This window comes from Astyanax mexicanus, chromosome 15 (assembly GCF_023375975.1).
Source record: "Astyanax mexicanus isolate ESR-SI-001 chromosome 15, AstMex3_surface, whole genome shotgun sequence".
Taxonomy (NCBI): Eukaryota; Metazoa; Chordata; class Actinopteri; order Characiformes; family Acestrorhamphidae; genus Astyanax; species Astyanax mexicanus.
Window position 1 is genome coordinate 13,940,996 of NC_064422.1, and position 26,811 is coordinate 13,967,806.

Genomic DNA, 26,811 nt, shown 5'->3' on the forward strand with positions numbered 1-26,811 from the left:
TGTGGTATTGTCAGATGTATGCTGGGAATTGTAGTTCTGGGGCTGAGGAAAAAGTACAGAGTACAGCTGGAGTTACTTTCTAACTGCAGCACTGGATGAAAATTCCCATAATAATCCTGCCCCCCACTGCCTAGTCCCGCCCCCACACAACTGCCCCGCCCTCCACTGCACCGCCCCGCCCCACTACACAGCCCCACCCCAACACTGCACCGCCCCAACACTGCACCATGCTACAGAGCAGACCATCCTAAATTAATCCCAGATGTTCCACCTTAAAAACATTATGGTGAGACAGGGACAGGAACAGCTGTAAGACAGAGAGAAGAGACAGGCAGAGAGACACACAGAGAGACAGAAACACAGAGAGACAGACGCACAGAGAGACAGACACACAAAGAGACACACAGAGAGACAGACAGGCAGGAAAGAATTACTTTATCTGAGGTCAGTGAGGAGCATCACACTCCAGACCCTCTTCACTGTAATACAGTCACGGTCTCATAGCGCCCTCTAGCGGCAGAATTCAGACACTAATATTCATATCAGAGCTCTCACTTACAATCACATGGTCTGTCCTGTCAAAATAAAAGTTTTAATTGGAACGGACTTAATTGTGATTAACGATATTACTGTAATTTTAGGACTTTTTTATGACAAAAATTAAATTGTAATATAATAGTATAATAATTAATTTACATATTGCTTTTAAAGAACAATGGACTTTTAATTATTTACAATGTTTAGAGGTTTTAAGTTGACATTTCACTTTAATAGGTTCTCTTTACTAAGACCTTAAATGTTTTTTAATTGGACCCATAAAATATGATTTTTTTAATGGTTTCTAATAGAACTTAATGCATTCCCTATACTGTTGATTTTCTAAATGTTTATGTTTTTAAAGGAGTATCTGCGCTGTCTGGTTCTGTTTGCGTTCAAGTGAAGAAAAACTAAAGATTAAAGTTAGAGAATACACATGATTAAAATTACTGACCGGATTACTGAGCTCCTCTTATCAGATTTCCAGTTTTTTGTTTATATGCATGTTCATAATTGGTTCAATATCTAATCATATAAACATCAGATCAACACCTTCATAAAATAAGCTTTTTTCAGGAAACACAAGAAACATATAACAGTTGTTATGGAAATGTAAACAATTTAACAGATAGTTTATGATGCTGCTGAGCATTAAAAACATTTTAACATTTAAACATCTGTAACTGAGCATTTCTATTTTACTGACAAAAATGAAGACTAATAAAACTCAACAACAAGATTAAACAGCTATGCAATATTTATAACCTATATCCTTTATTAAAAAGAAGTATATTTTATATTGGGCACTGACTGGATGGAGGAAGTTAGTTTAGTAAAGGTAGCCTTAGCTTGGAAAGCTATTAAAAAGTTAAACTTTAAAAAGTACAATTTTATTTTGATAAGAAAAAATAAATGTGTTCACATGTTTATGGTTCTATGATTAATTGTGTATCTCTTGTGTTTAATTTTAGGAGAAACCCAGGCCGCCCCAAAAGCCTTTACCCGCTGACCCGCTGGGTCGATCCGTCCGGTTACTGCGGAGCCCGTCAGCCGTAACCCCGCCCATCCCCAACCCTGCCGGCCCCGCCCCCCGCACCGCCCCCCCACTCCACACACAGCCCAACCGGTCAGTACCTGCCCACCGACACACCTGTCCGTACCTTTCACTAATTTATTTATAGAAGTGCTCCCCACCTCATTTTTACGGGTGTATATTGTTTTTATATTTTTAATATTAATTTTTAGTGTGTGTGTGTGTGTGTGTGTTCTCAGGCCACCTCTGAAGCAGCCCCCCACACTGCCAAAGCCTCAGTTCCTCACAGGTCTGCCGAAACCCAGCAGCTGAGATCCGGGCTGGAGGACCTGAGCGGAGAAAACTCTTAATTTGCACTAAAACTAAAAATGCATCGGTCTTTATGAACACTGAGGCCGGGTCGGGGGGTCGGGGGTCAGGGGTAAGGGGTCAGGGGTTGTGACCCCTTGGTGCTACGCCCTGTCGGTGCTACGAGACGACACTCAGGAACACCTCGCACATTATTTATGTTGGTCTAAACTGTATTTATTTCAGCACAGTGTGGAGGACTCTCTGTGTTTTGAGATTTTGTTGTGTGGTTTGAGTTTAGTGTGAACTGAATTTTACTCTAATCTAAAGAACTGGTTTTAGGGAAAATGGTCTGGAAAGGAAGCTTGAATTTGGAGCTCCACATTGTCATGCTGAGTTCTGTGTGATTATCACTGATTTAAAATCATTTATTCTCCCACATCACTGATATTCCTGCAGATTCCTGAGCAGAATGTCAGCCTGATGTTGGAAATTGTGGCTGTAATTTTAACAGAAGAGTCATTCTATGAAATAAATATTTTTTTAAATATTGGTATTAGTTAAAAATAATAGTTCAAAATAAAATAGATTCGAACAGCAACTTGCACTTTAACCTCGATGCATCCTGTTCAGTTTAATAGACAGATTAATGTGGAATAATATTCTATGAAATATTATTAGCTTACTACAATATAAACAAATAGCACATCACACACATATGAGCATCACACACAGAACAGCCTTTTAAACCTGGAGAAAAAGCTGATCATGACAGTATCTAAATTTCCAGAATTTAATCAGACTAAGATTGATAAAAAAATATATTATTTTGCTTTAATTTCACAGAATAAACTCACATAATTTCATTAAGGACACCCATAATCCTAAAATCCTAAACATGTATATTTATTTGGTGATTTTACATGCAAATATAAATGGTAAAATTATTATTCTCTTTAAGAAATAGTATTTTACAGAACAAATACATGAATTACTAGCTGTTTTTTCATCAGCTGTTATGCATTCATATAAAACCCGTTTCATAGAATGACTCAGAAATACGAGGAGGAGCCCTGAACTTGAATTTACACAAAACTCCATTAAAAAACACAAAATTATTATATATAAACATTACAATTGTAAAGAAGTTTGTGTAATCCACATGGTTTCTCTCCTCTCGTGATCATGGTCTGGGTCAGACTGTGGATGGAGAGCGGCTGTAATCAAGGGATTATGGTTCGATATGAGCTCAGAAACAGCAGGATAAAAAAGGACAGTGTTTTTAAGTTGTGTTTAAAATGTGTTTTTAGTTTTTCAGTGTTGTGTGTGTTTTTTACTGAGCCTACATTTATCACACTGTAGTTTAGAGCTGAAAACTCTCTTTAAAAAAAGGGCTTCTTCACCTGCTGCCGATTAAGAATCATGTTTATAAAACAGTGTGAAGATTTTGTTACCGATTCTTTAACAACATGAAATCCATCCATACTCAATACAATACTCCATTACTCCAACATCCCAATACTCCATTACTCCAACACCCCAATACTCCATTACTCCAACACCCCAATACTCCATTACTCCAACACCTCAATACTCCACTACTCCAACACCTCAATACTCCAACACCCCAATACTCCATTACTCCAACATCCCAATACTCCATTACTCCAACACCCCAATACTCCATTACTCCAACACACCAATACTCCACTACTCCAACACCCCAATACTCCACTACTCTAAAACCCCAATACTCCATTACTCCAACACCCCAATACTCCACTACTCCAACACCCCAATACTCCATTACTCCAACACCTCAATACTCCACTACTCCAACACCTCAATACTCCAACACCCCAATACACCATTACTCCAACACCCCAATACTCCATTACTCCAACACCCCAATACTCCACTACTCCAACACCCCAATACTCCACTACTCCAACACCCCAATACTCCACTACTCCAACACCCCAATACTCCACTACTCCAACACCCCAATACTCCACTACTCCAACACTCCATTACTAAAGGAAGCATCCGCCTCTTTTTCACCACAGGACCAAATAAGGCTTATATGGCTGTTTTTTCTGTTTGTTGTGTTTCAAAATCAGGACCAGGAAATGCACAGTGTTCAAATAATAATATAATTTAGTGACAGTTGTTCTCATCAGATGCGTCTGGTGAACAGTTATTTAGGGTTAGCGAGTTAGCATGCTAACTTGTGAAGTGGTGCATACTAACTAAATGAGAAATGGAGAACTGTGAGTTCTTATCTTATTCCACACCGCTACAGCAACTTTAGCATAATGGCTAACCAGCCTCTTCCAGTGTTAGCACCACCAGCCTCCTCAGCATCACTACTCCAGCATTAGCACAGACCAGCTGGCCAATCAGTAATCTTCCCACCAAACTGTTAGCTAAACTTACCAATGGAACATCACCTTCTGTTTTCAGATCAGTTTAGCCCTGCAGTGGAAAGCGACCATATCCAACCTATTAAAACTCTTGATAGTGTGAATCCTGTAGACAAAAAAAAATAAAATTAAAACACATTGTGGCCAAAACTCCCCCATAGAAATGCATTAAAATAAGTATTTAAACTTTCAATCCAGAAACTGATGCTTTTCTACAGATCAGCACAACATCACCTCTTCCTTTCTGAGCTTCAGATCCTGAATTCTGCAGAATCTTAGAACCAGTAAAGAAGGTTGATGCTCTGTGCTTCTAGAACAGATCCAACTTGTACATTTTTCTCCATAGGAGTGAACGCTGGAGTGAATGCTGGAGTGAATGCTAGAGTGACCGCTGGAGTGAATGTTGGAGTGACCGCTGGAGTGAATGTTGGAGTGACCGCTGGAGTGACCGCTGGAGTGAACGCTGGAGTGAACGTTGGAATGAACGCTGGAGTGAACGCTGGTGTGAACGCTGGTGTGAACGCTGGTGTGAATGCTGGAGTGAACGTTGGAGTGAACGCTGGAGTGAACGCTGGAGTGAACGCTGGAGTGACCGCTGGAGTGAATGTTGGAGTGAACCCTGGAGTGACCGCTGGAGTGAATGTTGGAGTGAACGCTGGAGTGAATGTTGGAGTGACCGCTGGAGTGATTGCTGGAGTGAACGCTGGAGTGAACGCTGGAGTGAATATTGGAGTGAATGTTGGAGTGAACGCTGGAGTGAATATTGGAGTGAATGTTGGAGTGAACGCTGGTGTGAACGCTGGTGTGAATGTTGGAGTGAACGCTGGACTGAACTTAACATTTAGAGAAAATTATCGGCATTAAGCAGAGCAACACCTACATCATAGCGACACCACGACAACACTCACACTCGTGCAGAAACAAGTAGTTATTATTAGCATTTTTATTTAAACATGGCAGCAGTGTCCACAATTAAACGTGACGGGTGGTGGATTTGATGGGGTGACTCTAGGTGTGGTTTTTTTTTTCTTTACTTCCCATCATTTTACTGGTTTATGAAATGGTTTTGTTTGTTATCAGTCGAGCAGACACCTCATACTCTTTGATGCACATTTATTACTCCAGTTGATATTTTATTTCTGTTCATTCTTTTACTCTCTGACTGTAATTTTAACTTTTTAAACACATTCAGATTTAACCTTTTCCGATAGTAATCATCAGACTTTACTCCTGTGAACTGGCTTTGCTTGTTCAGCTGTTTTATTCCTGTACTCACTTTTTACCTATTTGTATCCATACACTTATATCAGTATTTCTATACATGAAATATAATATTAACTTTCTTTATTTTGCGCAGTGACTGAGAACACCAATCATTTTTATACGATAACTCTTTGATAAATAAATGTGTGGGGGGGGTGGGGGGGGTCAGTGTCTGAGGATTATGAACCTGTGCTCAGTAAAGTTGTCTATGAAATGATGTGTGATGAACTGAGTGATATTTTCTTTTAGAAATTCTGACCATTTTTTGAAGCTCCATCCACTGACCTGACTGAACGAACTGAACCTGAATCTGAAACACAAAGAAACAACCTGTGTTATTAACCTATTATATTTATATTTATATTTATTATTATTTATTATTATATTTACATATTTATTATCTGGTCGTTCACCAAGAGGTACTCTACCCAAAACTAGGCTGAGAGTTTATAGGGCAGTGGGTGAATCAATGTTTGACCCAAAGCCTGATCAGACACACCTTTACCTGCCCGCAGAGAACAGCGCTTTACTGCAGCCTGCAGGTGGCAGTAAAACACCAGCAGATTATCACTAAACAAGAGAAAGGCTTGTATTACAAAATATATATCAAATATGTATAAATCAACCAATACACAGATTAGAGCTGCGATAATGGGAATTCTAGGCCAATATCCGATAGATTACACATATCTGTACACATTTATAATGTATTACAGAGGAACAGCCAAATACATATTATTCTGATTTACAGCTCCCTATCTCACTGTTACACAGTTCAGGCTGCTTTAAACAGAACAGACGAACTATTAAATATCAAACATTTCTTAAATATTTCGTTCATTAACTAATATAATGACTAATACAACTGAGAGACTTTTGGACCAATGGGAGCACAGTATGGGCGGGACTGTATTAGTCTGGACTTGGCTCTGATTGAAGGGTCAAAAACGTTAAAGCCTGGTTAACAAAACTCCACTATTTATGAGATAATACTCACATTATTCATATTTACTGCTTGTATATGTCAGGGTTTACTATTATTTACTAGTATTTTAGGGAAACATTAAATGTTAAGGTTTTATATTTTTAGTAAATTAAAGATAAAACACAAACACTGGTGATATTGCAGAGCTCCCATGGGGTGGTTTTGATTTATATTTAGCTGCTAATTAGAAAAGTATTTTATTTGTACGTTTGATAAGTAGGATTTGTGGTGTTAGGCTTGTTTAAAGAGATGTTTTAGTGTGGTTGGTTTTGTATTTTTAACCGTTTTTAATATTTTGAGATATCGCGCTTTAGTCTCTGTCTCTAAATGCCCCAAGTACAGTAATTGTGGTCAGTACTGACTTATTAATTATTAATAATATTGGATTTAAATGTTCTAATGACTCAAATATACAAGTCAAATTCTACGTTTCAGTAAAATACTTTTAATTAAGGCAAAATTCATATATTATTTTTTTTGCAATTGTAACTTAAACCGATGACCTGCACGAGATACCACAAGTTACCTGGGTGGTTTTGCATCATTTGTCTCTTATTCAGTTTTAAGCAGCACCGAAATATTCACATTATTTTATTTTCTCGAAATAATAAGATAGCATCTCAACGACACATCATATGAAATTTCCTCAATAAAGATAAATTCGTGCTGGATTTGTTTATTTTAAAGGCGGGTTTTCATATAAAAACATAAGGTAGAAGATTTTCTATTGTTGTAAATGAGGACCAATCACAGCGAAGGAGGCTGGACACCGCCGGCCAATCACAGTGCAGGAGGCTGGATTAGCCAAAATATGGGCGGGAAAAAACTCAACAGCCCCCAGAACCGCAAAGCTGCTGAACCAAACAACACGTGGATCTGAGAACTCCAGCACCAGAACACAGGACACAGACTGGGACATACTGGGACACACTGGGACAGATTCATGGCGCTGAGCTGCTGTAATCTCTCTGGGAAAACCAGAGGAGACTGAAAACAGCAGATCTGAGAGAGGACAGGAGGAGCTGGGCTGGAGGAGTGCAGAGTGAGGGGGGGCAGGGTGAGGTGAGGTAAGTGTGAGGGGGGCCAGGGTGAGGGAGGACAGGGTGAGGTAAGTGTGAGGGGGGGGCAGGTTGAGGTTAGTGTGAGGGTATGGTTGGTGTGAGGTAAGTGTGAGGGGGGCAGTGTGAGGTAAGGGTAAGGAGGGACAGGGTGAGGGTGAGGTAAGTGTGAGTGAGTGGTTAGTGTGAGGGAGTGGTTAGTGTGAGGGTGTGGTTAGTGGAAGGGTGAGGTAAGTGTGAGTGTTGTTAGTGTGAGGTAAGTGTGAGGGTGTGGTTAGTGTGAGGTAAGTGTGAGGGTGTGGTTAGTGTGAGGTAAGTGTGAGGGTGTGGTAGTGTGAGGGTGTGGTTAGTGTGAGGTAAGTGTGAGGGTGTGGTTAGTGTGAGGTAAGTGTGAGGGTGTGGTTAGTGTGAGGTAAGTGTGAGGGTGTGGTACGTGTGAGGGTGTGGTTAGTGTGAGGTAAGTGTGAGGGTGTGGTTAGTGTGAGGTAAGTGTGAGGGTGTAGTTAGTGTGAGGTAAGTGTGAGGACATGGCGCTGAGCTGCAGTGAGGAGGAGCAGGAGCTCAGCTCTCGGTGTTTGGAGGAGTGTAAGGGGTGTGAGGAGGTGTTGGGGTTTGGAGATGATCTGGAGCTGAACCGGTTCGACGGGCTCCCGCACTCCTCCCGGTTTTACTCCCTCCTGCAGGAGCGGCAGCAGCTTCCGGTCTGGAGCAGCAGAGCAGAGTTCCTGCAGAACCTGAAGACCAATCAGATCCTCCTGCTCTCCGCCTCCTGCAGGAGCGGCAGGAGCTCTCAGGCAGGTTCCTCTCATTATTACACTTAAAGCACCTGATCAACCTCCCGGAATGTGTAAACGAAGTAAGGTGTGGCCACAATATAATATATTGAAATTACAAATATATTAAAGGCACAATATCATAAATTTTGTGCACAAGATCATATATTGGGGCCACAAATTACATTTCTGTTTGTCCAAAATATTAAATATTGATTATGGCACAAGATTACATTATGGTAACATTTTAAGTTTGCTGTGGTCACAAAATAATATTAAGGCAACATAAAAAAAAAATGATTAAGTTTCTACTGATTCTGAGACAGTATGTTGATGGTTGCCTAAGGTAGTATATTGGGGTCACATGTTAAGTTTCAAGTGGCCACTAGATATAATGAAGTCACTTAATTTTCTAATGGTCCTAAGCACTGTATTCATTGATGCCATGGGATAATATTGAGGAAACAAATCATGTTTCTAGTGGCCATCACATAATATATTGAGGTTGCATGATGGTGTATTAAGGAGAATATATAATGTTTTGACTACATAAGAGATTATTTTATCTTAATTAATAAACAGCCACTATAACTCCCTATAGGCTCCATATTTGTTTTTCTACTAGAGTTTCATATTACTGTGTTTCTCTTTTATTGTTTTTATGTTTCATTTGAAATTCTGTCCATGTGATTAAGTTCATCTTCTTTTATTTATTTAATATTTGCTCATCATGTGGGTTGAGGCTCCTCCACGTGTTCTGTAATCCTTTGGACTCATTTGACCTGTGTTAGTTGATACTGGTTCTGAATGGTGTTTAGTCTCCTCTGCTCACTGTGGTTTTTACTTTCTAGAATGTAAATGTTGGATCTAAACTGTGAAACAACCTGTTTTAAATGATTTGATATTTTGTAAGATCACATTGATTTCTGCCTATTAAGCCAAGAACACTTCAGCTCCACCCATTATTATTATTATTATTATTATTATTATTATTATTATTATTATTATTATTATTATTATTATAAGCTTTTTTAGGTCAGGCTACCTTTTTGAATGAGGCAAAAAAGCCCTAAAGGCCTCACTCACACAGCGGGTAAAAGTAACACAAATCTGATTTTCTCACAAAGTCTGATGTTTATTTTAGGCGTTCCAGCTCATCGTTAAAACGGAAATGTAATTTAGATTTGCATGCATGGTTTATTAAAAACTTTAATTATTTAACACGTGTAAGTGAAACAATTAAACAGCCATATGATTTCTGATCAGTGGTAAACTGGTGAAAACAGCAGACTGGCCCTTGGTGTCAGATCTTAAAGAGCTCCTAAATATAGAGGGTGCACTTTTAGACCAAACTGCTCCTGAGGGGTCAGACTGAGCCAGAGATCTCGCAGGGATAAGCACATTTCTGTCTGGCTGAAACGGCAGCGGGGGAGGCGGGGGTGGTGTTTACCGAGCTCTGCTGTAAATTCCCAACCAGCTAAATCTAATTTATCCTTTAAAACACAAAGTGAACGTGAGGTCAGACAGGTCTGTTGTTTGGTTTGTGACCAAAGGCTTTTACTGATCTGATTGTGAGTAATAAGTAAACATATCTGAATGGACAGAACATGCAGACGGTCACGATGCTCACGATGATCACGATGATCAAACATGTTTTTCAGTTGTTTTTAGTTCCCATCTTTTATCAGCAAGCCTTCAGCAAATCATTTACTCAGTCCTGACTTTGTATTTTATGCCACAGTTTGAAACTGTAAATGACCAAATGACTCCTTTTGGTGTATAAAGTTTTCATGTATGAAAAATAAGTGTTGGCAATAATATGCATATAAAAATAAATCGTGTTAACGGGGACACTTGAAGGTCTATCATTAAGCTCTGGAAACACAGTGGCATGTTTTTGAGCTTTGTGGATCTGTAGGACTGGGAGAGTGTTGTCACGGTGTCAGTGAGTGTAGGCCGGGTATCCTGGTTCTGGCTGGTGCTGGTGGAGGTTTTCCCAGGTCGTTAGCTTTAATCTGCTGCTGCTGATCTCAGAGTAAGAAACGCCCTGATCCACCACCAGCGGCCTTCAGCAGGACCCTCAGAGGTTCAGGGTCCTGCAGCTCCAGTCGAAAGTTATTTTGTTTTATATATTTATGTCAGATATTCTGGCTAGTTAACACATGTAGTTTGTCCTGTAGAGGTGTTAACTCTTCCATATTAGTGTGTGTGTGTATACACACACAAACACACGCACGCACACACACACACACACACGCACACACAAAAGTGTGTTTCTATAGGTCTGATGGGTGGTTGCTAGATGATATGGTGTTGCTATGTGATTGATAAGGTGTTGTATTATTAGGCCTTGATAGAGTGTAGCTATGTTGTTAAGTGGTTGCTATGGTATTTCTAGATTTTTTTCATGTTGTTCAGGGTTGTTGGTTGCAAAGCGGTTTCTGTGGTATCGTAAGTGTGTGCTGTGGTGTTTATATATCACAATGTTTATTGCTGTGATGATATACCTGTTATTTGATATAGTGTTGCTAGGGTGTCTCAGTGTAGAGTGTGAGTGGAGTCTAAGGTGATCCTAGGTGGTTGTTTCGATGTGCTAACTGGTTGCTAAGGTATTTCAGGTGCCTGATGATGATGATGATGTGTTTGTGTGTGTGTAGGTTCCTCAGTGGTGTGCGGAGTTCTGTCTGGAGGTGAGGTATCAGCACGGCGTGGTGGTGTGTAGTCAGGTTCAGGGGAGGCAGGCGGTTGAGCTGGCGCTGCGCGTGGCTGATGAGATGGATGTGAATATCGGTCATGAGGTGGGATACAGCGTACCTCTCCAGAACTGCTGCTCCAGCGACACCATCCTCAGGTGTGTGCAATAAACACGTATCTCATGATTAATATTCACAGTGTATTATTTGATTATCAGTGTGTGAGTGAATTAGTTGGTCATAATTAGATCATCATACAAATTAATAATTTAAGTAATAAATTGTAATTAGTTTTATTAACATTATTATTGACGTTTAGTCGACACTGAAATTTGGCATATTTGATTATATCAACTAAGTGTTGCAGCCCTAGTTATGATTGAGTTATGATTGAGTTATAAAGACATAGTGTAGTTTTAAGACACTAGCAGGGATTTAGCAGGATTATGTTCAATTAAAAGTCTATTTTTTTCTTTGTTTTTTTTCTGTACCACAATTGTACATAAATTGATATTCCTACACCATCCTGAGCCCAGTCTGGTGGTGTTTTAGGTTTGTTAGGCTAATAAATCAGAAAACAATATTAATGGTGATATAAATATTAGGGTAATTAGATGTGAATTGATTGGGTCCTGTGATTGGACTGTTGTGCAGGTAATGGTATATTGTTTATTATTTTTTTAATTATTTACCTTTATTTAACCAGGATAGTCGGGGTAGTTGATATTTAATATAATATTCAGTGTTTGTAGATTCTCTCTTTTTCTCTCAGGTTCTGCACTGATGACGTTCTCCTCAGGGAACTGATGTCAGACCCGTTGTTGGAGCACTATGGCGTAGTGGTGATAGACCAGGCTCATGAACGCACTGTGAGCACAGACCTGCTGCTGGGTCTGCTTAAAGAGGTTCTCCTGCAGCGTCCAGAGCTCAGAGTGGTGGTGCTCTCCGTCCCTCCGGCCTCTGAGACGTTCCTCCAGCACTACGGGGAGGTTCCTCACCTGCGGGTGGAGACCCCCAGCTCTGCTGAGGTGGTGTACAGCAGCGGGGGCAGAGCGGAGAACTTCTACTCTGCGCTGAGGCTGGTGCTGGAGGTCCACAGAGCTAAAGAACCGGGAGACCTGGCGGTGTTCCTCGCCTCGGAACAGGTGGGGGTCCTGTGTGGATCTGATATTGATCTAATCTGATATTAATCTGATCTGATTTGGTATTGTATATGTGTGTGTGTGTGTGTGTGTGTGTGTGTGTGTGTGTGTGTGTGTGTGTGTGTTAGGAGGTAATCTGTGCCTGCAGTCTGCTGGTTAAGGAGGCGGCGAGGTTAAGCAGTGCTCTTGGAGAGCTGGTGCCGGTGGCTCTGTGCCCGGGTCAGCCTGGCATCTGCCCACCAATCACAGAAAACCATTATAGGAGCCGAAAGGTCTTTCTCTCCTGCAGCCAATCAGAAGACATGTTTTGGTCAGTGGACACGGTGAATTTTGTGATTGACACTGGAGTTGAGAAGAGATATGTGAGTGATTTACTGTTTTATAGATTTAAGGTGGAATTGGCTGCCGGTTACATAAACACATCATACTAAACTTCACGCAACCACATTAAATAAATAATACAATAAAAAATAACATGCCACCTTTAGAAATGAGAGAACAGCTTAAACTAACATCACTGTCATATTACCCAGTGATATCATTCACACGTAGAATCAGTAAAAATATTAATATTTAATTAATACTGATTTTAGATACAGGTAAACAGAGTTTTGCTTTGAATTCTGTACTGAGATCCTGAGATTTTCAGGATATTACTATGTTTAAAAAATTATATATATATATATATATATATATATATTACTATTTAATATAAAACATATTTATTATATATATATTTTTTCTTTATTATGGTAAGCTTATTATTTACAACAGATGTGGAATAATCTAATTAATCTATTTTTAATAAATTATCCAACTTGTAAAAATATTTTAGTGTTTACTGCTGAATCTGTGGATTTAAACTGTGTAATTTGAAAGAACTGGTTATATTTTCAGGTGTATAATCCACGTATCAGATCCAGTTCTGAGGTGATCAGACCCATCAGTAGATGTCGGGCGGAGATCCGTAAACAGCTGTCCGGCTCGACAGGTGAAGAAGCTCTTTTGTCTGTTAAAGAGAGTCTGATGTTTATTACAGTAAACCTGTCGGCTTTGAGCCGAATCCCGGGGGAGGGGTAAAACGTCTCCAGCAGAGATACTGACTCTTCTCTGCAGTGATGGAGCTCCATATATACAATACATAAAGCACTGGGCAACAGGCAAGCATGAAACATCTGATCCATGAACTATAATTAAAAAATAAATAAAATAATAAAAAGCTTCTCTGGTGAGCTTGTTTGGGAGTTGGGGAGGAGTTTGGGATTTGGGGAGGAGTTGGGGATGAGTGGGAGTTGGGGAGGAGTTTGGGAGTTGGGGAGGAGCTGGATTAATGCGACATCATGAATTGTCTTTTTTTTATCTGTATGGTCTGTTTGTTGATAGGGAAGTGTTTCTGCCTGTATCCTGAGGAGGCGGAGCTTCCCGCGGAGATTCCTGCTCGGATACTGGAGGCGAACATCACCTCCACTGTTCTGTTCTTAAAGAGGATGGAGGTGGCCGGACTCGGACGCTGTGACTTCATCAGCAGACCAGGTCAGCCCAGCTTTACTCTGTTTAACAAAGTAAACCAAATACAGAATGTAAAACATTTTATGAACAATATCTAAATATTAATGAAAAAACGAAATGACTAAATGTTTTTTGTTTTGCTTTTCTAAGAAAATGCAATAAAAATATTTAAATTTTATATTAAATAATTTATATTAAATAATAAACAGCAGTGTGTGGAGTTTGTTTACTGTTTCTCATCATTTGACTATTGAAAGATGATAAACACAGTTTTTCCTTTTAGGACAAACTAAATATATTTTATAGAAATTGAAGGTTGTTTGTGTGCAGAAGAGATAAATAAAGTGTCTGTGTATCGGAAACCGATGCTGAAGGGTTACAAAGGGGTGTGTGACATCTTAAAATAGTGTGTAAATGGTGTGTGTGTGTGTGTGTGTGTGTGTGTGTGTGTTTTCGCTGTGCTGACAGTGCGGGTCTGTTGTTCTCCTGCTCTCTGTGGGAACTCTGATGATCCAGTTGGCTCAGTGAGACTCTGAGCACACAGAGCTCTGACCAATAGAAACACAGCAAACACAAAGAGCAGGAAGAGAGGAATTAGACGCAGTAATAAACCGGAATGTGTCGGTCAGAGCTGGGAAAGTAAAAATGTACATTGTGCCCTTTTACTGTAATTATTTTTATATCGTTTGTATTAATACTTTAATCAATTTTGGCATTAAGCATCTGATGACGCATTAATGTTGTAGGTGAATTATGGGAGTTGTAGTGAGGGCTGATAATAGTGGGTGCAGGTGAATTATGGGAGTTGTAGTGAGGGCTGATAATAGTGGGTGCAGGTGAATTATGGCAGTTGTAGTGAGGGCTATAGTGAGGTGTTGTATTTCTGTTTCCCTCTCAGATCCTGAAGGTTTGATGCAGGCGTTGGAAGAGTTGGATTATCTGGCAGCGCTGGATGATGATGGAAACCTGTCTGAGATCGGGATCATCATGTCAGAGTTTCCGTTGGACCCTCAGATGGCTAAAGCTCTTCTGGCCTCCTGCGAGTTTGATTGTGTCAATGAAGTGTTAACTATTGCTGCAATGCTGGCAGGTAAAAATGATTTAGTTTTTAAAGTGAATTAAATATTCAGTATAAAGTATACTATAACAACTATAATTTATTCATTGTTCATAGTGAGTTACTTTACTCAGTATTTACTATGAATGATTTTTTTACGATGTATTTACTAGGTTATTGAAAGGTTGTTATTAAATCAAAAGTAAGCTTAAAACTACAACCAGCCTTTGTAGATTTTAATAAGTAATACATTAAGTAATAAATTATTTATAGTATATCTTCTGTGAATTATTTAGAAGGCATAATTCAGCATGCAGTATAAATTTTACCTACTATACAGGCGGATCTAAGATTAGTAGTTTTGCTGTATTAAACTCTACACTTTTACTTTATTAATATTAGGGATTAAGTTTATCATCTGTGGACCAGATAAAGCTTTTCTCTGGTTGCTGTTTTTATTTGTGTAAACAGAGCGGAGTAAGTTATTATAAAACCCTGAAGCTGTTCTGAGTTCTGATTACATCACGTTCTCTCGCTTAGCTCCCAGCTGCTTCCTGGAGCCGCCTTTTGGTTTTGAAACAGAAGCTATGAAATCCCACATGAAGCTCCATCACCCAGAGGGAGACCATTTCACCCTGATCAACATCTACAACGCTTTCAAACGCAGCCAGAGAGAGACGCGTGAGTCCACCAACAATCCAGCTCTTTAAACTAAACCCTCAGATATATTTACTCTTATAATGAAGCTGATTCTTTATTAGAATACCCTTTTTAAAGAATAAGGAGGAGGGCGTGTTTTAACAGACGAGTGTGAAGGACTAAAGAAAATTTACTTGATGTTAATTTATATGTTTTCTGCAAATAGCAGACCCTCTGATCCAGAGCTTTTTACAAAAGTGCTTAATATTTACTCAGAACAGCCAATACTAAATATTTTTTTTTTCTCACTAATCTACTCCTTACTCCTTACTCCTTACTCCCTACTCCTTACTCCCTACTCCTTACTCCCTACTCCTTACTCCCTACTCCTTACTCCCTACTCACTACTCACTCCGCCTCTGTTTATACCTTCACATGGTGTATAAACAGGATGGAGGGGGAGTGGCTATAAAACCCTCCAGCACTTCATGCTGCCCCAAGTGCAGGTAGGAACACAGGAGGAGGAAGCGCAAACAAATATAGGTTCCTATTTACAGTAATATATTATATGAGTTTATATTTATAAGGGTAATTTTAGACACTTCGTCCTCTTCAGTGTTTTAAATGATTGAAGGCGGGTTCAGAGAGCGTCTGCAGTTTAATGAACTGAAACTTTATAAATGATCACCAGTGCAAACCAAGATCCATAAATCCCTGGTTGAGTGAGATCAGACTTCAGACTGAACCTGATCCTCAGATCCTCCGCTGATGCTGAAACGACTGTTTTGTCTCAGATGTCCTGCAGGAGAAATGGTGTCAGGACTTTTTCCTGTGCTGTTCGGCTCTTCGGGCTGCAGACGCAGTGCGGGACGAGCTGACGGATATCCTGAGAAGACTCGAGCTCCCGCTCTCTGAACCCGCATTCGGCACCAAGACCAACACTCTGAATATAAAGAGAGCGCTGCTGTCGGGATACTTCATGCAGGTAGGAGGAGTTTACACTCACTGTTTAGTAGCAGCATTTTATTAGATAGTCATACTAAAATACACTTACATTTATTTTATTATATCTGTTCAGTTTTTTATGCTCTCATATTCAAGTGTGAAAAATTAAGTATCGTAATTAAGTATCTCGAATTCCTGCTCCTCCCATAAATACATGTTTCTCATTATATGAGTTTCCATCAGTAAGATTTATTATTGAGAATCAACAACGAAATAATTGACCAAACGCTTTAATATGGAATATTAAATCCACTAATCAGTAATAAGTAATGATGCTAGGCAGTGTAAATGAGTTGTTGTATTTGTTAATAGGATGATTATTATGGTCTGTTTTGTGTGTTCTGTCTGGGACGGTCAGGTTGCTCGAGATGTGGACGGTTCGGGGAATTACTTCATGCTGAGTAATAAACACCTGGCGCAGGTTCACCCGCTCTCTGCTTACGGATCCAGAGCTCAGAAACTGGGTCTGCCTGAGTGGGTTCTGTTTCACGAGTACACCCTGTCTGATCTCAACTGCATTCGCACCGTCACTCACATCCAGCCCGAGCTGTGAGTCTCAACGTACTGTCTACACCACTATCGCACGAATTACAGTATTATTCTTACAGTATTAAAGTATTATTATTAAAGTAATACTGTAATAATAATACTGTAAAAATAATACTGTAATAATACTGCAAATAAAGTATTATTTCAGTGTTATTATTACAGTATTAAAGTATTAAGTTTCCAGCCTCAGAAACTACAAGTTAACAAACTGCTCCCAGATAAGAGCATCTAAATACTTCACAGTTTGTTTAACACTGTTTTTAAGTAATCATAATCTGATAGATTACTATTCACTATTTATTTACAGTGTAGAAAAAAAACACTGAATAAGGTGTGTCCAAACTTTTGACTTGTACAGTAGATTTTAAATATAATAACTAAAAAATTCAGTCTTGATATGACATTGGAATTCAGAGGTTTTCATGTACTGAACTCATTATTTATCTGATTAAAGATGAATAGTTTAATTCTCTTTGTTCAGTGTTACCTGTAAGACAGAATCACTGCAGAGCTCTGCTCCTCAGAGGAGCTTTATTCTACATGTTGTTCTCAGTCTCCTCCTCTAAACCTGTTTCAGTCGACTCAGATGAACATCAGCTAAAGGAGCTTTAGATTATACTCCACGTAATAAAAGGATTAAAGATGAGCAGCTCGATTTTCTACAGCACTAATGTTCATACAGAGCTACGCGTGAAGCCGCTGGGGACACGAGTACGAGTGCTCTCAACACTGTGCCAAAACTGAATGTTGATTGGATCAATACAAATGCGTAAAAGGTCTTTCTCCATTTCCTGTAGCGTTTCTGTGTTTTTAATACTAAATGTTGTTGTAATAATAAGATTTAAAAACAGTACTGAACCTCAGTTTACTCTGCTCTCTGTTTCAGGTTCATTCAAATGGCACCACAGTATTTCTTCTATAATCTGCCCTCTAGTGAGGGGAAGGAGCTCCTGCAGAACATTTTGGACAGTGAAGGGTCCAGAACCCTGAAGAGGAGGCAGAAGAACCAGCCTGTGATCACAGAGCCGCCAAAAGAACCAGAGGAGTCCCAGTCTTCCGATAGATGTGTGATACAGTGATCCAGACTGTTATACAGAATCACTGTGAGCTTCTCACTCCTGATCCTCTGCACCACTACCAGAACTTCCTCCAGCTTATCTACACGCTCTATGCAGTCCTTTCACAGTCCCGGAAGTGTAAATATATCACATCAGCACCTTCACGTTTCCAGGGATTATGTGCACTTCTAAATAATTAAATAAATAACAGTCACACAAGTAAATCAGCCAGAACATTAATACCACCTCCCTCTTGTCAGCTCCACTGCGCATATAGAAGCACTTTGTAGGTGTCTCCCATAAATCTGTTCTTCAGTCTCAGCACTGCAGTGATTAGCATGGTGGTGTACGAGGTGTTAGTTTGTGTTCTGGTACGAGTGAAGTGTGGAGTTTTGGGTAAGTGCTCACAGGACGCTGCTGGTGTACTAGTAGTGTTTAAAACCTCCAGCAGCACTGCTGTATCAGATCCACTCACTGTACCAGCTCAACACCAGCTAACACCTCATACACCACCACCATGTTAAATCACTGAAGTGCTGAGTATAACCACCCAAATAATAATAATAATAATAATAATAGCTGTATCTCTGTGATGGTTTTCTATCCTGTGGGTTCTAAATATTGAAGAACAGGGTAAAAATAAGGAGGAGAAAAATAAAATATACAGAGAAACACAAACACAACTACAGTCTGTAATTATTATAGAAAAACAGAGTGAAATATATGATCAGTGGAGCAGAAAAATTAAGAGCCAGATATAAGTGGTGGTAGTAATGTTATAGCTGATCGTTGCAAGATCTAAAGGTATTTAGTAAAATACTGCTCCTAATCATCAGCTTAAACTGGAAGCATGTTGTAAATATGGACTGTTAAATGTTTTGTGCTGCTGCTGTTGCTCAAAGATAGCAATGAGTAAAAAGTATTCTTTGAAAAAAGAGGTTTATTTTGTGGCTTATTGGAGAAGATTATGTACAACACAGACTTTCTTCAGCCAAATCAGTTTACTCAGGGGTGTGCATACTGTAGGCCAGACTGTATCAGGATTACATCTTATTTATATAAACAAGATTGCTGCAAAAAAAACTGAATTTATAGACTTTAGAAAGGAAGAAACGTATAACTAAAAGTACAATTAAAAAAAGATAAATAAATTGATTAATTGGAACTTTTGGTAATCCTTCAAGGTTTGAGGTCCTTATTGACTTGATTTTATATTTTATAGTTGATCACAGAAACTAAAGCGTCAATAAGAATGGAACAGATGAGGAAGACGCCGGACGTGTGTTCAGACAGTGAGGTACTCCTTCAGCTTGTCTAAAATCACTGGCATTCTGTCCATGGGTATCAGAGAGACCGTCCGCAGGGGCTTCATGGGAACATCATCGAACGACCATCGTCCCGAGAGACATGAATCCGCCTCCTCCTGGACCGAGTAGTTAAACTTGGCCACAGCTTGCTGTAATAAAACACGTTCAGGAGGAAATAAAGCCACTATTAGAACAAATTTACAGAGTTAAAAAGGTAAAACAGGAGTGTATGTTTCTGTACCTCATAAAAGAACTCCTCCTCTGCGTTAACAAACAGAAGCTCCTCTTTAGGAGGACCTCGAGCAGGAACACTCCTCCTGACCTCCTGACACGTTTTACTGATGAGGAGACAGTAGTGGCATCTTCCACTGGGTTTATTGGTCCTCTGAGCCTCGGCCAGCTCATCACTGTTAAACAGAGATACGAGTTAATGTCTCTTACAGGAAGAACAAGAGATCTGTACTGGATTAGTGAGAGACTGTGGGGCTGCTATTTAGTAAAAGAAGTCCCCCAGAACTGGGTTATTGTGAGAAAACAGCACAATGGATAAAATGACTGAACCCCATTAAAATAAATCCCCTTATGTTTTGCCAATAGGTTAGCCAAAATATAAATGTTTAAGATATTTAAAACAGCTTTTATGGTTCCCATCAGTGACACTGTATTCTTTGTTAGGAAGTCTCAGCGGGGGATCAGTAGGTCTGAGTGCTGCTGCTGTTTTGAGGGATCTGTGACCCAAATCCTTCTTACACAAGTTCAACCACGTGAATCAGAGTTGACATACTTAAATACCAACAACAACAAAAACAAATAACATGCTGGTTTACAGCTCTAGATTTCTATTTTAAACACCAGGAGTCATCAAAAATTCTAACATTTCAATTTCATAAAATAACAGACAGAAACAAAATGCTAATTCTGATAGAAGTTTATTCTAATAAGATAAGGAAGTTTTACAAAATACATAATTGAAGCCCAAATCTGAATGTACGAGTCCTTCAGGCTCCTGCTGAAAGTAAACTGTGTTTAAAGTTTTAAAGGTGGAAACAAGATTAAATGCCCCCTTGTGGTGTAAAAAAAAATGACGTCTGTCAGTAGTTTTGTTACTCTTTCAATAGGATTATATTAGTGCTAGACTATGGGCAAAATTGATGTGATTTTTTTTTTTTAATTACAGTTGATACGATATTGTTTTCTCATTAATATGAAAAGTTTAAAAGCCACCACTGTGGAGTGTATACTCACACACAGAGCGGGGTGATCTTGTCAAAAATGTTTTTAAATATTGTGATATAAATTTTACAGTACACAGTATTTATAGCAATATTTTGATATAAGTTAAAATAATCTTCTGCACAGAACAATAAATAATTCAGTCATACAGGATAAATACACTGTCCTGCGTATGCATATTAAAGCACACTGATAATGTGATAAATGTTTTAAAGGTCCTGCAAACACTCCTTTCACCAGGAGAAAATCCTGCTTCTTTTAGCACCTGTGCGCATGTGTGTGTGTACCGACTGTATTAGAAAACCTAAATTATTAAATATAGAATAATTACTGCAGTAAAATTTTACTCACAGTAGCTGTTTGTAGAGAGGCAGGGCGATCTGCGGCGGGACGTTGATGAAGCGTTCGCTGAGCAGCAGCCCGACAGCCTGAGACGAATCGTGCAGAACTTTCTCAAACTGCTCCAACACAGCGGCCGGGCAGAGCTTCTCACACTGACCCAACACCAGCTCCTTCACCTGCTCCACACACTCCAGCCCCTGCCAAACAAACACACGCTCAGTACATCATAATCTACACACTGAAAAACAACAGACTGTGTAAAACCCTGAAGAGACACTGCAGTACAGCCTCCACACAACAGGGGTCACTTAACAGAATAACTTAACTATTTACTCTATAGCACACAATGGTGAGGCAGTCAATAATCTACATTATATAATATACTAATATACCCCTTTCTACTAAATAACCTCCTCACAGCAACCACCTAGGATACCAGAGCAACTGGAAAGCAACACCCAAGTAACTAGCAACAACACCTGTAAAATTAGAGAGACGGTTAAACATCATTTAGCAACACCAGAGCAACCACTATGGCAGGGGTCGGCAATTAAGTTTGGCCGCGGGCCAGATTTTTTCCAAGCCATTACATGGCGGGCCACAAGCACTCGGGGGGGGGGGGTTGTTTGGCGGGCGCGGTGGCGGGAGGGCGCTCTTAAAATGACAAGCAGACATTCAAGTGGGCTGATGTGGGTGAAATCTGTGGACTGACCATTGGGGGCGCTATTAATGATATACCTGTTTGTTAAATAAAAAAAAACAAACGAATAAAAAAAAAAAAAAAAAACAGAACAAAGAAGCTAGCAGTTATCTAAAATCCGTGTATCATTCGTTCATTTGATATTCAATTGAGAATCAAAATCGGAAAATTAAAAAACCAATTCGTTTTTTCGTTTTTTCGTTTTTGAATATAATAACAAAAAACGAATAACGGCTTGTATTTTGTATTTTTATTTGGTTATCCAAACAAAAATTGGAAATTTAAAAAACGGACCAGGAGCCGAATTTGATTTTGATTTTGAACTTGACCCATTTGTGTGCCCCGGAAGTTACTGATTTGTTTATTCTTGGTGGGTTTCTGTTGCGCGGGAGTTCACTGCAGTGTTATCTACACAGTCTGTATTGCTGTAGGCAGCATGGCCGGACTGGAACCACATTCTGGCCTAATTAAAGATCTTTTTGAAGGTGGTAAGACGCATGAAGAGATTTCGTGCACGTTGCAGCAAATGGGGATCCAGCGATGTTCTGCAATAAGTGTTAGAAGGTTCTGTGTTCAACACGACCTTAAGCGAAAAAGACATGTATCGAACACAGAATTGGAGAGGGCCGTTGAGGATGGAGAGTTTTATCTTGTTCAGAGGAACTAAACGCGTTGCAGTGAAAGAAGACGATATGACAACAGAAAAAATCGGCAGGATCTTTCAGGTGTTTGTCTAACGTTCCGTAGCTAAATGTCATATTTAGTAGGCGGCAATTCACAGAATAACATTAACTAAATATGACATTTAGCTACGGAACGTTAGACAAACACCTGAAAGATCCTGCCGATTTTTTCTGTTGTCATATCGTCTTCTTTCACTGCAACGCGTTTAGTTCCTCTGAACAAGATAAAACTCTCCATCCTCAACTCCATCCAAAGCCTACAGCAATACAGACTGTGTAGATAACACTGCAGTGAACTCCCGCGCAACAGAAACCCACCAAGAATAAACAAATCAGTAACTTCCGGGGCACACAAATGGGTCAAGTTCAAAATCAAAATCAAATTCGGCTCCTGGTCCGTTTTTTAAATTTCCAATTTTTGTTTGGATAACCAAATAAAAATACAAAATACAAGCCGTTATTCGTTTTTTGGTATTATATTCAAAAACGAAAAAACGAAAAAACGAATTGGTTTTTTAATTTTCCGATTTTGATTCTCAATTGAATATCAAATGAACGAATGATACACGGATTATCTAACAGCCCGTGGCTCTATCAAAAAATCTTTAATAAATTTTTCTGTTTTGGAAAATTAAGTTTCTAAATAAAGAGCATTTTTGAGACGGACAGTCCGATTTTTTTTTTCGTTATAGTTCAACCTCACGGGCCAGATGTTTCTTGCTTGCGGGCCGCATCTGGCCCGCGGGCCGCCTATTGCCGACCTATGCACTATGGGATCATAGCAATTAATTAGCAACACTATAGCACTAATATATTATTTATTCAAGTGTGTGATATTCAGGGCTGGTGCTCTACCTTCCTCTCCGTCAGATTGACGATGCTGATGAATCCAAACACCTCATCTGGATCCTCATCGTCGCTGTCGTCCGGCACCTCGGCTTGCTGAAAACAGAAAACAAAAAACACAGTATAAAATTTTGATTTCCCCACATGATGAGATCACACAGGTAACCTGGCTTACTACTCCACCTGCTGGGGGTTTACAGAACATCAAGCACCAACAGACCTAACTGTACATCTGACACATAAATGTTACTCAGACTAATATTAATTGTGTCAGAATGAGTGTACCTTTGACTCAAATGTAACATATGATTAGTTTTCTACACCATATAGAGCTGTTAAGTATTGTCTCCTATACTATTAATACTATTTAATAAAAAAAAAATAATAATAATTAACCCAAAATACCAGGTCCACCCACCCTGATCACACTGCCAATGTGATTCTGCTGGATAATGAGGTCTGTCAGCTCAGAGGTGTTGACATGTGCCTTCAGGAAAAGCTGTTGGAGATATATAAATAATAGTCAGTAATCCTCGATTCACTCAAGTAAATTTTCTTTGGTCCATATTCCTTTTAATTCCAGATTAAATAAACGTCTGGTTGTGTTACTACGTTTGGGTTACCTGCTGCATCAACTTCTTAACCCCATTAAAATCGTTATCAGATATAGTGTGAGCTTCAAAATCCACAACAACCTCCTGAAAACAGAAGAAAAGAAAGTTAATGGAACACTAAGTGCTCTGGGTCAGGGTTCACAGGGCTCTAGGTTAGGGGTCAGGGTTCACAGGGCTCTAGGTTAGGGGTCAGGGGGCTCTGAGTTAAGGGCGAAATGTTTCATAACGTTTTATATCAGTGCATATATGAAACAATGCAGACAATCTAATTATTTGTATTAATAATAATAATATTAATATTAATAATAATTATTATTATGATTATGATTATTATTATATTTATTATTATTATTATTAATAACAACAATAACACTTTTTTTGTTGCTTTATAAAAGGAACCAAGCTTTTTTTTTTTACTAAAAGAGTCATTTTAACCAAAGAAACATTTACATTTAAGGTATTTAGCAGACGCCTTTATCCAGAGCGACTTACAACAGTGCTTCGATGTTACTTCAAATATCCATAGCTAGTTTCTAGACTAGACTTTTTTCTGTTGTACCAGAGATAAGCATTGTTTGACCAGTTAGAAGCTGCTTACTCATAAAACACAAAATTCCACCTTAAATCGTACAGTAATGAGCCTATGCAGACGGCAACCCCTATAAAACTGCAGATTTAAGGTGGAGCGGAGAGTTTGGGGAAGAACAGCTTGAGTTTAGCTGGTGAACCTCAGGCCGAGAACTCGCTCCTCTTTATTAATCCTCACCTCATTAATCTCCTCCTCCTCCTCCGACTCCCCGCTCTCCTCCTCTCCGCTCTCCCCGGAATCCCGCTCCTCCTCCGGCTCCTCTCCCGCTCCTACCGCGCGCCGCTTCGCAAATGAGGCCATGCCGCCACTCGCGCAGCTCCAGCCCGCTGAGGAGTACCGCGCGCTCCGCGGACACGCGGTTTAAAGGGGCAGGAAACCGCGCGCGGCTGCTCGCCATTCCGGATCTTACTCCAACCCGGTAATACCGAGCCGAACCGCGGAAACAGAGCCTGCATGGCCGCCTTTTCCTCAGCTCAGGAACTGAAGGTTGCCATTGAAGGGAGGCAAATACAAAATAAAAGTCTTTTGTTTTTTAATGCAATAATATATTTTATATATGTTATGTTTATGTATTTGAACACATTACAGTAATCGTTTAAAAAATATTTACATTTGACTAAAATAATCACTGTTTGCAAATTCAATATTTTTTACATTCGTGATGTCAATCATTGAAAAAAAAATACAAATCACAACATTAATCTTGATATTTGTTTAAATTCTAATATTTTCCTGTTTTTGGAAGGGAGACAAAAATAATAGAATAGTGTATTTTTCATTACAATACCTCAGGGTAATTTTGAATATTGTAGATGAATATTGTAACTTAATGTTCTGAGTTTCTGAGTTTAACAGCATTAATGGAGGAAATAAAGAGCTTTACCTTCAACAACTCCAAACTGAGCATGCTGACCAGTGTTTCACCCCACTCACCAGATAACCACTCACAACTTACAAGTGTGGGCCTTGTGCTGGTAACCTGTGGTTTCTGAGGCTGGAAACACTGATAAACCTTATACAATCTTATACAACAGAGAAAACTCTCGCTCTTCCTTTACTGGGCCGGTCCAGATGAGAGCCAGTTTCATCATAACGTTTTTGAAGGTCAAGTGCAACTGCACTTGAGGATACTTTTAAAGTTCTTAAATTGGCTGACCTTAATTTTTTATTGTTATTTTTTTTTTGTCTTTACTTGATGGGTAGTTGTTGCTTCTCATAATCTGGATTAGAACATTACAACTGATGCTCTCAAACACATTAAGACACAAGAGTTCAGCACAGCTGTTAACTGAAAGCCTGAATTCCAGGTGACTCTACCTCATAAAACTGACTGAGAAAATCCAGCAGAGATGTTCAAAACTGATCATCTAAACAAGAGGAGCTACTTTAAAGAATGTAAAATATAAAACATATTCTGGTTTGTTTAACACTTTATTACTAAATTATTTAATTTTAAAACGACTTTATGGTGTGTCCAGATTTTTGACTTATACTTTTGACTTTGACTTATAAATTATATATTTTTTTATATTAAGGTGTGTGTTGCTGTTTTATAACTATAATATTCAACAATATGACTTTATATATTAAAAAACACAGCTCCACTGTTAAATAGATAATCCAATCCGATCAGAATCGATTCAGAAAGATTCGGAACCTTCAGGAAAGTTCCGTGTCCTTTAAAGACGCGCGCTGCGTCAGACTGCGGTCAAGCCAGCCCCCACTTCAAAACGCTTGGTCAAACTAGCCCCCACGCTGTTTCTTAGAGCGCGCATACACTGAACATTGCGGCAAGCGTGAGAAGGAACACATTTCAAAATATCATGACATTATGCTGTGGAGTGGTATTAAAAGGAATCCACATAATATCACATGTTATGTCTGATATCACATGTCAATTTCATGTAGTCCTGGTAGTACACAAAATAAAAGCCCTGTAAATTATAACAATTATGTTAATTAAATAATAATAATACTAATAATAATAATACTAACAATACTACTACTACTAATAATACTTGTATGTGTCACTCACTTAATAGCAGGGCATTATAATGTGTCATTTCAAAATAAAGGCCCTTTAAATTGTAACATTTATGTAATTTTACACAATGTTTAGACTGTTATTAAAAGAAATCTGTCTGATATCACAGTTCAATTTCAGATAGTCCTGATAGTACACTACTTGTATGTGTCACTCACTTAAAATCATAACATTTTGATGTGTCATTTCAAAATAAAGGCCCTTTAAATTATAACAATATTTTATTTCAACAATGTTTAGACTGTTATTAAAAGGAATCTGTCTGATATCACAGCTCAATTTTATATAGCCCTGATAGTACACCACTTGTATGTTTCACTCACTTAAAATCAGAACATTTTGATGTGTCATTTCAAAATAAGGGCCATTTAAATTGTAACATTTATGTAATTTTACACAATGTTTAGACTGTTATTAAAAGAAATCTGTCTGATATCACAG

General features: G+C 39.0%; 4 protein-coding genes across 38 annotated transcripts in view; 3 read left to right on the forward strand and 1 right to left on the reverse strand.

The window, feature by feature from the left end:
- Positions 1–1,978, forward strand: part of LOC103040611 (disintegrin and metalloproteinase domain-containing protein 12) — a 75,192-nt gene extending 73,214 nt beyond the window's left edge. For both annotated transcript variants that reach the window (XM_049464383.1, XM_049464382.1), the window contains exons 22-23: positions 1,509–1,663; positions 1,810–1,978. In XM_049464383.1, coding sequence (XP_049320340.1) covers positions 1,509–1,663; positions 1,810–1,882 — 228 coding nt within the window. In that variant the 3' untranslated portion in view covers positions 1,883–1,978. The remainder of the gene's footprint in view (positions 1–1,508; positions 1,664–1,809) is intronic.
- Positions 1–26,811, forward strand: part of LOC111190116 (scavenger receptor cysteine-rich type 1 protein M130) — a 76,387-nt gene that overhangs the window by 12,430 nt on the left and 37,146 nt on the right. The gene's annotated exons all lie outside the window — the stretch shown is intronic.
- Positions 7,299–18,804, forward strand: dhx32a (DEAH (Asp-Glu-Ala-His) box polypeptide 32a). 12 transcript variants are annotated; one of them, XM_049464392.1, is made up of 13 exons: positions 7,667–7,899; positions 7,944–7,971; positions 8,028–8,381; positions 11,018–11,211; positions 11,826–12,198; positions 12,324–12,557; positions 13,093–13,186; positions 13,579–13,728; positions 14,603–14,794; positions 15,302–15,442; positions 16,195–16,385; positions 16,764–16,954; positions 17,841–18,804. In XM_049464392.1, exons 3-13 carry the CDS (start codon positions 8,115–8,117, stop codon positions 18,031–18,033), a joined length of 2,220 nt encoding a protein of 739 aa, XP_049320349.1. In that variant the 5' UTR covers positions 7,667–7,899; positions 7,944–7,971; positions 8,028–8,114; the 3' UTR covers positions 18,034–18,804. The 12 variants fall into 12 exon arrangements, with proteins under 12 accessions (XP_049320355.1, XP_049320349.1, XP_049320354.1 ...); XM_049464397.1 differs by having other exon boundaries at positions 8,101–8,381; XM_049464394.1 differs by having other exon boundaries at positions 7,955–7,999; positions 8,045–8,381.
- Positions 18,935–24,709, reverse strand: LOC103037986 (BRCA2 and CDKN1A interacting protein). The gene is made up of 7 exons (XM_007238147.4): positions 24,504–24,709; positions 23,747–23,821; positions 23,542–23,622; positions 23,133–23,219; positions 20,904–21,091; positions 19,561–19,726; positions 18,935–19,468 (listed from the first exon to the last, which is right to left on the reverse strand). The coding sequence occupies exons 1-7, from the start codon at positions 24,624–24,626 to the stop codon at positions 19,298–19,300; spliced, it is 891 nt and encodes a 296-aa protein (XP_007238209.2). The 5' UTR covers positions 24,627–24,709; the 3' UTR covers positions 18,935–19,297.